The 13,265-nt window shown below is 38.1% G+C and overlaps 1 protein-coding gene across 3 annotated transcripts in view; it reads left to right on the forward strand.

The window, feature by feature from the left end:
• DPY19L2 (dpy-19 like 2) overlaps positions 1-13,265 on the forward strand; it is a 65,293-nt gene that overhangs the window by 45,535 nt on the left and 6,493 nt on the right. For all 3 annotated transcript variants that reach the window (XM_019655724.1, XM_019655725.1, XM_019655722.1), the window contains 4 exons: positions 5,331-5,450; positions 6,336-6,510; positions 9,917-10,016; positions 11,312-11,437. In XM_019655724.1, coding sequence (XP_019511269.1) covers positions 5,331-5,450; positions 6,336-6,510; positions 9,917-10,016; positions 11,312-11,437 — 521 coding nt within the window. The remainder of the gene's footprint in view (positions 1-5,330; positions 5,451-6,335; positions 6,511-9,916; positions 10,017-11,311; positions 11,438-13,265) is intronic.

Below are 13,265 nucleotides of genomic sequence, written 5' to 3' on the forward strand. Positions count from 1 at the left end.
AAAGCTGATTTATTACCAGGGAGCATAATTAAATTAAATTGTGTTCATTCAACAATAGCAATCAATTTCTAGCCCACTAAGCTAATAAGCTACAGCCCCTCAGGGCAGGTGCCTGTGGCCCCATGGTGACTGGTGGCGATCGCCACAAGCGGACTTGATGGTCAGTCAGTTACCAAGCTTAGCAGTCACAGGGCACAAAAGATAGTACAGTGGTGTCCCTGCCCTCAAGTACGCGTAAGTTTTCAATGGGGACATGAAGCAAGTAAGACAGCATTTTAGATGGTGCCGAATTATTTGGGGGCATATAAAAGAAAATAACAATGTGGGCTGGAAATATTTCCTAAGTAGTAGACCTCTAAGTCTTAAGGGAAAAGGTCATATGCAAAAGAGAGGGCAACTAAATTTGAACTTAGTGGGAATAGCTTATGATGATAACTAATATTTTTTGAATACTTACTATGTGCCATGTACTGTGCTGTTTCATTCTCATGTTGATATTATTCCCATTAGGCAAATAACAAGATTACGCTAATTAGGTGATACTACCTGTTACAGAGATAAGCACTCACATTTCAATGACTTAGAAGTTTAATTCTTTGCTCATGTAAAGTGAAAAGCAGGGCTTCCCAACTAGCAGGTGGCTCCCCAACAAGCCGCGGCACGAGACCCAGACTCCTTCCGTCTATGGCTCTGCCTTTTCAGCACGTAGCTTCCAGAGTTGACGTGCTTGTCTGCACCAACCTGCCACACAGGAGAAAGAACAAGAAGGTGGTGCCCTGGAGGCCCGGTGAGGGCTGGAATGGGAGCACATCCCTTCCTTTGTGTAATATCCCATTGTATATATACCACATCATCTTTATCCAATCACCTATGGATGGACACTTAACTGTTTCCATATCTTGGCTTTTGTAAGGACAAAATTATCTTGAGCTAGTTAAGAGTATAAATAGTGCTGCAGTGAACATAGGGGGTGCATATATCTTTTTGAATTAGTGTTTTCATTTCCTTCAGATAAATACTCCAAAGTGGAATTACTGGGTCCTATAGTAGATCTATTTTTAAGATGATGGTTTTTTAAAAAGGCAATCAGAAGTCAAGCCGACTCAAAGGAGAATCCTTAATCTTTTTAAACTAAAGAGAGTATGCTAAACTCCTGACATATAGGCGGATTAGAGATTTAAATTTCTAAAAACAGTAGCCCTTCTGGAAGGAAATGACAGATTTCGCTGCGTTTCCAGTGTGAAGTCTTCTGTCTGGCTGACTCCTCTTTGTGACTCACACATGATAAATTCCTGCTTACAAAGTTTGGGAGAGGAGGATGTGTCCACCTTAGAGATGGGAGGATGTGGAAGGCAGAAACCCTGGGAGTGGGGGTGGCACAGGGGTGGGACTCACCCTGAATGTGACATGATAACAAGAGGTTCTACATTCCAGCTTGTTTTGGGATTAGGGCAGGGTTTCTTAGGATAAGGGAGCGAGTTCTGAATTTCTTGCTTTGTGCCAACCCTCTGAGTCAGGGACAACCTGCATCCTTCAAACTCACTAATAAACCCCTGGGTTACCGCCCTACTGTCACGATATTGATTATTTTAGTTTGTTACATTAAAGGATTCCGTTGTGATTTTTTTCCCTCATAATTTACGGTGTTTATATTTTATTTATTCCATCAAATTAGTTCCTTTTAACCAATTGTTCTATTTTCTGGGCTTAGAAATCAGTGAAGGGGAGTATCTAGTAAATTCATGGGAAAGAAAAAGAAGGGGAAAAAGAGTTAGGGACAATATTTATTGCCAGAATGTCACAGCATCTGTGAGGAACTAGTGTGAACATAGGCTAGGGAGAGAGAACACTGAGGGTATTCACACCACTCATACCTCGTTTTGTCCATGACAGCCCTGTGCCAGCCTTTCCTTTTCTCCTAAACCCTGTTGTTTATTATGTCATTGGATCAGTTTGTATTTGACCCTTTATATTTTAAGTCAGTTGAGTTTGTGTTTTCTGTTAGAAACGGTGGTTTGGGTGTTTTTGTTTTGTTTTTTGTTTTATTACTTACAGCCAAAGGGTTTTCTGTGACCGAGTGAAAGCGCCGGCACCAACATGGAGGCATTCTATGGAAGGAGTGAAGCGATACAGAGTATGGGGGAAGAGTTACTTCTTTTGAGAAACTAAGTAATTTCTGTTAGGGGCCTGTACACCTCTGTGTTCGTAGACCGATGGAACCATGTTGTTGAATAGTTTATTGTTTGGAGAGGAAGCGCAGAGCAGTGCATAAAGGCATGGACACAGGGGCTGGACTCAGACCCTTGGTCTGCCACTTCCTGTGTGATCTTGGCTAAGTTACTGCACATCTTCTGGGCAACAGCAAAAACAGCAACGGTAATAGTAATGATACGAGTAGTTATCTCACACAGTTGCTATGGGATTAAATGAATTGTATGTAAAGTGCTTACAGTAATGCTTAGCATAAGATTATAACCGTGTGAATGTCCACTTTTACAGTTAGTCTTCTGGACAGAGACTTTGGGAGGCTTCGACTGCTTTTCTGCCCCCTGTGGACTGTGCTGGTGATGTTCTCAAGACATCCTCACACGTCGTGGGAGGGGTTTGGACAAGAGCTCCTCGCCATTTGGGCCGGCCTTAGACACTTAGTCCTTATTTACTCTGCATGGTAGCTGCTATCTCACACTTTACCTAGTTGGGCTCACGTATTCCAATAGGATAGTGAATTCTTTCCAAAGTGTCTCCCTTTTTTGCTTCCAGTCTCTAAAAAATATTGTGATGATTTTTCTAGTAATTTTTATGTGGAAAGAGGTACTGGCAGGTTCACAATAGTGTGCATGGCAGCAGTTTTTGGAAAAGAAAGCTATTTGATAGCATGGGGAATAAAATGGCTATGGCAAGATAGCGCCATGGGGTTAGGAGCCTGTGAGTAGAGGATGCTTAGGAGCATTTCGGTGAGACTAGAAAAGAATCATAAGTGGTACCATTTGGAACAGCTCTTCTATGTCACCTAGCGACAAGAAAACATGCAAGGAAGGGAAGGAAATAGTGAGGCTCCTTTTCAAGTGTGCACAAGAAAACAATCTTTTTTCAGCTTTCAAGTGATAGAGGAAATTCAAGGATTACTACTTTGGATTTAATTTTGGTCATGTGAGACGTCGCTAAGGTAGAGGTGACCGGAATAAGGAGAGAAAATGAGAGTGTCATCCTGTAGCTCACAATAACCAAAGGGAGGAATGTTGGGAGAAGTCAGATAGGTACTTGCATTTATTAAACCAAATCTATTATAGTCTGTTTCTAGATGCCGCATTTTAGGAAAAACATGAACCATCTATTACCACGTCCAGAGCAAGGCAGCCAGAATTCTGACAATACAGTACAAATGACTGAAGTTTTCTGAATATTTAGCCTAAAAATAGAAATTGTTCTAAGGGTGTAGGTGGGGATAGTGCAAAGCCATAGTTATAGTATTTAAATAATACAAAACTGGCATGTGCAAATGTGTTCAGACTAATTTTGTGCAGTTCCACAGGAGTGGAAGTTACAAGGAAACAGTGGTTTCATTTTAGAAAAGATTTTTTTACATTTACAGCTGTCCGTCATCATAGTAGGCACCTCCACGGTGTGTTCCTATTGAGGAAATAGTGCGTGTCCAGCCATAGATTTATAGAAGAGACCCTTGCTCTGGGTAGACAATGAAAAGAGGTGGCCTGTGTAATCTTCCCACCTGTGATTTCGTGGTCCTAAACAAAAGGACCTATTTGGATACGAACTGCGTTGGTGTCTTTTGTCCCTTTCACAACATGCCCCTGATTTTGCCCAAAAATGAATTTTACTAAAGAAAAAAATGAAGGATTGATTTTGAAATAAATGTTCTACATTCCAACTTTGGGTCTCAGAAATAGGAAAAATTAAGTAATGAATTCCATTTTTAATACCTTTACTTAAAACAGGAAAAGAAACAGCTTTGGGTACAGTTAGTTATCCTGTTTTAAATAGAAATTATATATTTCTGCTTATAAGAATTACACATTTAAAAATTTTGGAAAATGCAGAAAAATAACCATTCAGAAATAACCTCTGTTAACTTTTTAGGTATACATTTTTACAGCCTCACCCCGTGCATATGCACGTGTGTGTGTGTGTGTGTGTGTGTGTGTGTGTGTGTGTGTGTGTGTGGTTTTCACAGAATTAATATTCTGTATGTACAGTGTCTTATACTCTAAACACTTTTCCATACCATTAAGTAATCTGCTGATATGTAATCTTGTAATGGCTGTATACATATGGAAGTGCAGTATTATAGTTACTTATTCCTCTGTATTGGTCAATTAGGTTGTTTCTCTTTTATTTCACTTCAGTGATCATCTTTATAGAAATGTAAGTCAAAGGGGTTGGCTCCTTTGTAATTACAGAAATGTAACCAGCTGCTTATTTCAGTGTGTGTTTCATGGCATTCTCCCCAACACTCAGTGTTAATTTAATATTTTTCAATTTTATAGATGAAAATACCTTATTATCTTTAACATTTAATTTCTTTAAATGTAAGAACATGAATATTTGGTTGCCACTTAACAAAGAGAGGGACAATAATTATTTGTCCCTCTTTCTGGTGAGGAAGTTGGTTGATATTTTAATGAATACGTCATAAGAAAAGTTTTGTTTGAAACCTTTGCTTAATGGAACCCCATCTTAATCAAAACAGGAAATCCTACTAATTAGTACAAATATTTATATAATTCCACTACTTTTCAAATAATTTAGGTTCTGTTTTACTATGATTTTTGTTGCTGACTGAATGTCATGCAGATTTGTGAAGCATGGCCTGTTTTTGGGTCTCTGTGGCTCACTTCCTGATCTGGGGAGGTCCTTGCCCAGACACCGTCTTCTCTGGGGCCCACGTGATGAGCCCAATTACACTTACCACGCCTCCCGCCTGTGGCCTCACACCCCCCCTGCACCCCCACTCTGGTTTCCCTGCTCCATGTTCTCTTCCAGTGCACTTACCGCTTTCTAATAGACTCTATAATGGATTTGGTTTTGCTTCGTATATTTATTTTCTATCTAGCTTTACCAAATAGACTAAAATATAAGCCTCACAAGGGCAGAAATCATTCACTGTTGTTTTGCACTTTGATGAATCTAAAACGCCCAGAGCAGTACGTGGCATATAGTAGGCCTCCCATAAATCTTTGTTGGATAAGTGAATAAATACTAAGTTAAAAAGATCCTTGTCCTAACACGTAATAACAGTTTTAACATACTGTCATATATTTATTAATTTAAAAGTATATAAAGTGAAAATGTTGTTTTGTTTTGTGTTTCTCTAGCTAATTTTTCACACCCTGCAGTTGTTAGCATTTGCTGCTCTTGCCATTTTAATTATGAGGCTGAAGCTGTTTTTGACACCTCACATGTGTGTGATGGCCTCCCTGATATGCTCTCGACGGGTAAGGCTCTCATTCCTGTATAACCACACCCTAACGACGGTGGCAACTGCCGTGTAGTTACCGTGACGTGGCTGAGAAATCCAGAACATAAAAACAAGTGTTTCTGTCTTAGATTATTTCAACTGTAAGTTCATAGACTAAGAAAAGCGACTGCAAGTAGCTTCGAAAATTATTCCTAGACTTTAACTGAGTTTCCGTGACAAGTGACGCAGCACCCTTCTCCCTCCATTAGTATCTATCCACAGATGTCTTTTTTTGGAGTGCAGGTCTATGCAAGAGTTTCTTGGCCCTCAGGTATTCTTCTCTCAGGTATTCTTCTAACATTAGAGTAAGTGCAATGTAATTGTTCTGGTGGTGTCCTGTTTGGCTCGGAGTATCCCTAGGAAAAGCTGTCAACTCTGAGGTTTCCATTACTGTAGCTAGTATGCAAAAGAGCTAGACAAAGCAGCTAGAATTTTGGGACCAAGGTACTTCTAGAAACATCCTGTCTAGTTTTGATTATGGGAGTCTTGTCTTAGAATATCATAATGCTTATTTTCCTGAGGGGAATAAACATGTCCGCACTAGTAGGGTTTCTCTAATTATTCAAAATTTCCATAAAAGGCAGCTAATCTCAGTTCCTGGTAGTGAATCAGTGCTAAAAGGATCGGGTGTTCCTTCCTTAATTCTTTCGAGAGGAAAGAAAGCTTCATTTTTAACTGGACTCTGTAGTTCCAAAATATTTGCTGTTTTTAAACAATAGGTGATAGTTCTGTATGTTATTGGTATACTTGATAGTATCAAATGGTAATCCACCTTGGTTTAAGTAGCAAGGTGGGAATTTATTATTGACCCAATAGCACTCTTCATATGAGAATTATAAATAAATGGTTTCTTTCATTTCAGCTCTTTGGATGGCTTTTTTGCAGAGTTCGTTTTGAGAATGTTATCTTCGGCATTCTAACAGTAATGTCGCTGCAAGGTTCTGTGAACCTCCATAATCAATGGAGCATAATAGGAGAATTTAATAATTTGCCTCAGGAAGAGCTGATAGAGTGGATCCAGTACAATACCAGGCCAGGTATGTAGCTGTTTAGTTATATTACGTGCAGCTAGTCTCATATCACATATTTAAAAATACTCACACACATATGGTCATTTATACCCTCACAGATGCTGCGCATGCTAATTGCATCGTCCACCAAATCAAACCTTTTCAAAACAGTGATTTTGTGTCCTCTTTAAATCCCTGTCAGAAAGTATTTTCATGAACATCAGGAACGAATCGTTGTTCAGTTATGTGCTGAACTTAGATTGTTATTTCATTTTAACCCTAAAAAATTACAAATCAAAGAAATACATCTTTAATGACAAAATATCACACCTGTGACAGACCTGTGGGGAGCTTACACCACTTCTGTCACTTCCGTCAGTGCCATCTGCTCCACCTCAGTAAAACCAGTCACTTGCAGAAGAGTTAAAATCTGGGGTGTCTTCTTCACTAAATCATTTCAATGAGATAACTATACACCCTACTTTTAAATACTCTAAAATATTATTTTTAGCCTACCTTTTTTCTTCCTATCTTTCCAAAATCACCTCAAGCAGACAGATATTTATTTTACTTTTAAATGCCTTTCTAGAGAATTAGTATGTTTTATAGTATATTTTATAAGTAATCTATAATCTTGTGCAAGACTACTTTTTTTTTTTTTCTGAGCCATCCTGCTACCTGTTGGCAGCTCAGCGGCTGCTCAGCTTGGGCTGGACTCGAACCGCTGTTGCTCAGAGCTCAAACCTTGAGTGAGCTCTTAACCAACTGAGCCACTCGGCCGGCCCTGCAAGACTATTTTTTACGTTAATAATTTTCTCTGGCACAACTTCTTTACTATGGTTTATTTAAATTTATCCTGTGACTCCTTTACTCAATTTCCTCTTATCTCTTTTTTTTTTTTAAAGATTTTTATTGGGTAATTGGGGGGATGGGAACAGTGTTGGGGAATTGGGGGAAGGGGAACAGACAAGTTGCTGTCATTTTGTTCTTCAGTCTAGTTGTGGAGGACGCTGCTTCAGTGGCCCAAGTTGGCACCATCATTGCACTCTTCCCGGGCGAGGCAGATCAGTCGCCGGCTTCTGGACGGCCGCTCACTGTGGCTGCTGGCCGCTCACGGTGGCTGCTGGCCACACACGGTAGCCCATGGCAACCCACTGCCACAGGGGCTGCAGCCTACGCCGTCGCCAGCAACTCACGGCAGCCCAGCTCCAGGTTGAGCTGTTGTTCAGCATCTTAGCTGTGGAGGGCAGTGTCACTGGCCCTCACATATGGGATCCGAACCGGGGCCCTCTGGCGTCCCAAGCCAGTTCTTAACCATCGCGCCACTCGGCCGGCCCTCCTCTTATCTCTTATTTGATAGTCACCACTTGACGAATTAGCCATCATGAAGGTAAACTTTTATGAGCTTCAACTCAGATATCGGGTCTGTGGCTTTCAAAGGTGACAGTGCCTCCTCACTTCGAGATTCCAGTTTAATGAGATTTATGAAATTCATCCTATACTGAATTTTCCCTGTAGGAGTACAAAGCAGGCACACCCTTTCCTCTCTCTCCTCCCGCCCCAGTTACAGTTATTTTTTTCCCCCGATCTTTGAAAGGTACCCACTTTTTAAATCTTGTGCCTTTGTTTGTTCTAGTGTTTGTCTTGGGTTCCCGGCAGAGAGTGCCTGTTTGGCAACTTACCTCTTTCTAAAATAACGCCCACAAACTCCTACCACATTTTTAGCCACCTCTTGTTTGATTTTCTTAAACGTCTTTTTCATCGCTGTATTATGAGTTCTCTCGTGGTTACCACGTGTTTGTTAAAAGCAGCGTGAAGCTCGACCTGTGGGATGGTGGGATTAGTGCCTGTGTTCAGGTCCGCCGCGTAGGGTTGTGTAGTTTGTGCACTGCGCAGAGTTGCTCACTTGAGAGGATAGTGGGAACTGAAATTCAGCCTACAGCCCACTCACCAAGTCACGTGTTGGTGAAGCTCTGATAAAGTCAGAAGGGGTACTTTTTTTCTAATACGTACAGTACGCTAAGTAGAGACTTCACTGTTTACAGGAAAATATTTTTTCCCATCATGTTCATGTTTTCCTCACTGCCAAGAGGCAAGAACAGTACAGAGAACATTTCTCCCCCTCTCTCTCTGCCTGTGTGGTTTCTCCTCAGAGGTTCTGGCTTTTTCTGGACAGGCCTCCATCGTTTTTCCCTGATGATGTGGTCCTGGCCTTTATGTCCGTCCAGCCCAGGGTTTTTCAGCCTCGGTACTGCTGATATTAGGGGCTGTCGTGTGCATCGCAGAATATTTAGGAGCACCTCTTCCCTCTACCTACACACACCGGTGGTACCTCCTCCACAGCGTGCCAACCAAAAATGTCTCTGGAAGTTGGCAATATCCCTAGAAAACAAAATCGCCCCGGGTTGAGATCCACTGCTCTAGCCTAAGAGCTTTTCATTATTAATTATCGACTCTTGTAATAATAAATACACCTTCCTACTACACTTGACTTACATGTTTCCAAATTTAAGACATAAGACATTTTAATTCAAAGTTACATTTAGAATGGTTATATTTGAAAGTAAGCATTCAGTTATTTACAATAGATCTAAATAATGTGCTTGTTCTTATTAATGATTTTATTGTGCTGATTTGAAAGTATAATAACCTTTATAATGTTATCATCATTTATTATACCAGGAGCTAAGCATTTGGTCTTTTTATTTTCCAAGAGACAAAACTGAACCTGAAGCCCGATAGTAGATTGTGGTGAATCCGTAGTTATACAAAAGGCAATGCTTTTATACACGCCATTACTACAGAAAGTAATGAAATGTTTTGATGACATGTATAAATTATATAGAGTCAAACAGAAACTAAGAAATCTCAATTATGAATATTAAAAGGTGATTTGAGGGGACGAAAACAAGGCTCTCCTCTGGCAAGTCCTCAGGACTACAGTTCAAGACTCATGGAAGTCATTCTAAAAAATGAACCCTGAGACTTGCCCTTTGGCCTAACAGCCCCTCGGTTTCTTTGCAGTAGTTTCATAGCACGGATCTGACATGGCAGGAAGCCATAGTGAATGCTGAGAGGGCGGGCTCTGACACTTCCGAGCTGGGTAGTTATGGTGGACAGGTCACTTTGCTGGTCTCAGCTTCCTCACCTACAGAATAAGAATACAATAGAACCCACCTTATGAAGTTGTGTAACTTAAATTGTGTAATCCAAGTGACAATATTAGCACAGTTCCTGGTACCAAGATTACATTTAACAAAAGTTGACTGTTATTACAGTGGACGGTCAATAAATGTTGAGTGAAGAAAAATAATGATGCCAAGGGTTATTATTTAAATGTACCTCATTTGTCTTAACTTGGGTTCAAATATTACAGAAAAGTAACCTTTGCTCTTCTTGAAAACATGTTATTAAGGAAGAGGATCTTTTTCAGATGCCGTTTTTGCGGGTGCCATGCCTATAATGGCGAGTGTCAAGCTGTCTACTCTGCACCCGATTGTGAATCACCCACATTACGAGGATGCAGACTTAAGGTTGGCCGCTTAACAAACCTCTGAAAACTGAAAAAAGCAAAAGCCAATGTTTCTCAAAGTGAAAAATTTGTGCCATATTTATAACTAGCCTCTGTGTGTGTGCGTGCATGTGTGAGTACATGTGTGTCTGTGCATGAGCATGCATGTGCGTGTGTGTGCATGCATGTGCATGCGTGTTTGTTCCAGTAAAATGCCTCAGTAGTAGTAATAGGAGGTGCGGTGGTTTTGGCCCATGGCCATAATTGGCCAGCTTCTGCTCTAGTCTTGACAAGCCCCTCCACCTGATAGAGAACAAACCATTCTCTATCTTACTCTTCTGGCCACGGACTAGCTTTTTTGTAACAAAGAAAAAGCACATGCAATTTGCTATATGACATGCTTTTATAAAAGTTTAGGGTGTTCTTTTGCTACCTAAGTTTCCATTGAGGTCTGAATGTTTTGTTTTCCTCAAATGACTGACTTAAAAAATTATTTTCATTATTCTATATAGTAATTGTCAGGGTAATCTTTTCCTTGTAACACATTTTTGGCCTGTTGTTAGAGGTAAAATTTTAAATTGTTTACAATTTTATGTCTGATGGTGGAGATTGGGCATCCCCTATGCTTGAAATCCTAAGAAATGTCGAATGCATAAGTGGTTATTTGTTCAGGGTTTCATAAAAATTCCCATTTAGGGCTAAATCATGTATTGTACCATATTTTGGTGAACATGCCTGTTTCTTAAGCTTTTGTGAAAGTACTTTATCTGGCTGCTACCCTTGGTGCCCAGTGTCTGAATGTTCTATGTGCTATATTCAGCTTCAACTCACATGCTTTTCAGAGCTTCTATAGGTGAAATTATCTACTGAAATTTATGTTTTCACTGTATTTGGCTTCTATCTGAATGTGTTAATTATTTTATGAATTATGCAAAGCAAATTTTATATTCTGAATGATTATCCTGCTTCCAACCCTAGACTTTAATAAAACTGGATAACAAGACATACATGCAAAATTCAAATTGCTGTTACATTTTAGCATGTGCAAAATATAAATAGGAGCGTGGAAACTGCTATTCCAAAATTCATCCATGCTGTTTGGGGTCATATATATGTATATATATATATATATATATATATATATACATATATATGTGTGTGTGTGTGTGTGTGTGTGTGTATATATATATAAATGATCCATCCAGCGAGGATTGAGATTTTAATTTGCTAGTAAAATTTCTTTAGTCCATTCTATTATCATATATTTAAAAAAATTTAACCTGTTTTTTGTTTGTTTGTTTGTTTTTTAATTTAAAGGGCCCGGACAAAAATAGTTTATTCCATATATAGTCGAAAATCTGCAAAAGAAGTAAGAGATAAATTATTGGAGTTACATGTGAACTATTACATTTTAGAAGAGGCATGGTGTGTTGTGAGAACTAAGTGAGTATGAGCCCTATACTATATTATATGGTATATTTTTAAGCAACAACTGTTCTACTTTATTACAGTAGTTCTGATTCTTTAAGAATTTTTATTCTAAATAAGTTTCATTAAAATATTACCCTGGTATTTTATTTAAAATTATTTTATGTAGAAAAGTAAAATTATAATATCATTTAAGTAGAAGCTAATTTCAAAAAATTAGAGTGTGTTTTGGTTTCCAGATTTTTAAATTTTAATATTTTAAATGTAGGTTTTTCTTATTTTTTTGAGTTTTAAATGATCATTTTTATTAGATGTGTGAAATACAGATTTGAATTTACAGCAGAGTGAGATATTAGCATTCTGCTTTTATAGTTGATTTACATTGGATTTATAGGACTTATGAAAAGTTTCGCATAACTTGAAAGGACATAGTAAAAACATTTCTAATTACATTTCTAATTTCTAATTACATTTCTAATTTCTAATTACAATTGTAAAATTTCTGAATTTTGAATCTCTAAAAATCATAAAATTTGAAAATATTTAATTGCTATCTTGAGACCTGTTCGGACTCCTTGATTTAAAAGTTCCTTAGTTGTAATAAGCTTAACATTAACATTTTACATTTTTTCCACGGATAATTAGGAATTAGGCTATAACACATGGTTGAAAAGCTAAGTTCAGAAATTTTAGTAGCTAATTTTTATATGTAATTTTAATATCTAATATATCTAGGAAGAAATGGCATTGCAAAAGGAGAAACAGAAACCTTATAATGTATGTGCATATTAATTTAAAATTTAATAAAACAAAGTAGATTTCAAAACAATCATATTACCACAGATATAGGTATTTTATGACAAAAGGATTAATTCATCAAAAAAAACATAGCCATTCTAAATGTGTATGCATTTAAACAGAGCTTCTACGCACACAAAATAAACATATGCAGAACTAAAAGAAAAAAATAAGCAAATCTTCAATTGTAATTGGAAATGTTGATTAGCATTCTTTTCTCTACTGAGAAAAGTAGATAAAAAGTCAGTAAAGGCATACAGGATCTGAACAGCAAACAGTCAAACGACCTGATCTAACTGGCATTTATAGGGCACTATAGGGAAAGCTGGAGAATACAGTCATTTAAAGGGCACATGGAATGCTCATCAGGAGAGAACATTCCTGGCTGTAACAATGGTCTCCATGTTTAAAAGGTTTGAAATCATACAGCATTAAATTAGAAATCAGTAATAAAAAGACACTTAGTAAATCCATACATACATTTTTGGAAATTAGGCAACTGATGGATAACTTATGGGTCAAAGAAAAAAACCACAAAAGAAATTTTAAAAATAATGTTTTTTACTTGAATGGAAAAGGGATAATTTCAACAATGTTGCTTGATATAACTGTATATCTGAATAGAAGAAAAATTGAACCATGAGCCATACTATAACATACACGAAAAGTAACTTGACATAGCTTGCAGAACTAAATGTAAAAAACTAAACTTATAAAGATTTTTTTTCCTCATTAAACTTTGTTTTAATGGGTCTCAAAATTTCTGTGACAGATTTTTGGTCAAGTTGTTTCCATTAAAAAGTACTGATTTTAAAAACTAATAACTTAAAAACTGCCACACACACAAAAAACAAATGGTCCACCAAACATTCTCCTTTCCTTGTGAAGGTTTTACAATGCATTGTAATCATTAACCAGTCTCTTACTATTACACTTAAATGGCCAATTGAGACAAACAGTTCTGAGACCGTTCTTCCACCACTGATTAAGACTGGGGTGGCAGGTATTGGGGATAATATTCATTTAGCCTTCTGAGCTTTCTGGG

Source organism: Hipposideros armiger, unplaced genomic scaffold (assembly GCF_001890085.2).
Source record: "Hipposideros armiger isolate ML-2016 unplaced genomic scaffold, ASM189008v1 scaffold_244, whole genome shotgun sequence".
Classification (NCBI taxonomy): Eukaryota; Metazoa; Chordata; class Mammalia; order Chiroptera; family Hipposideridae; genus Hipposideros; species Hipposideros armiger.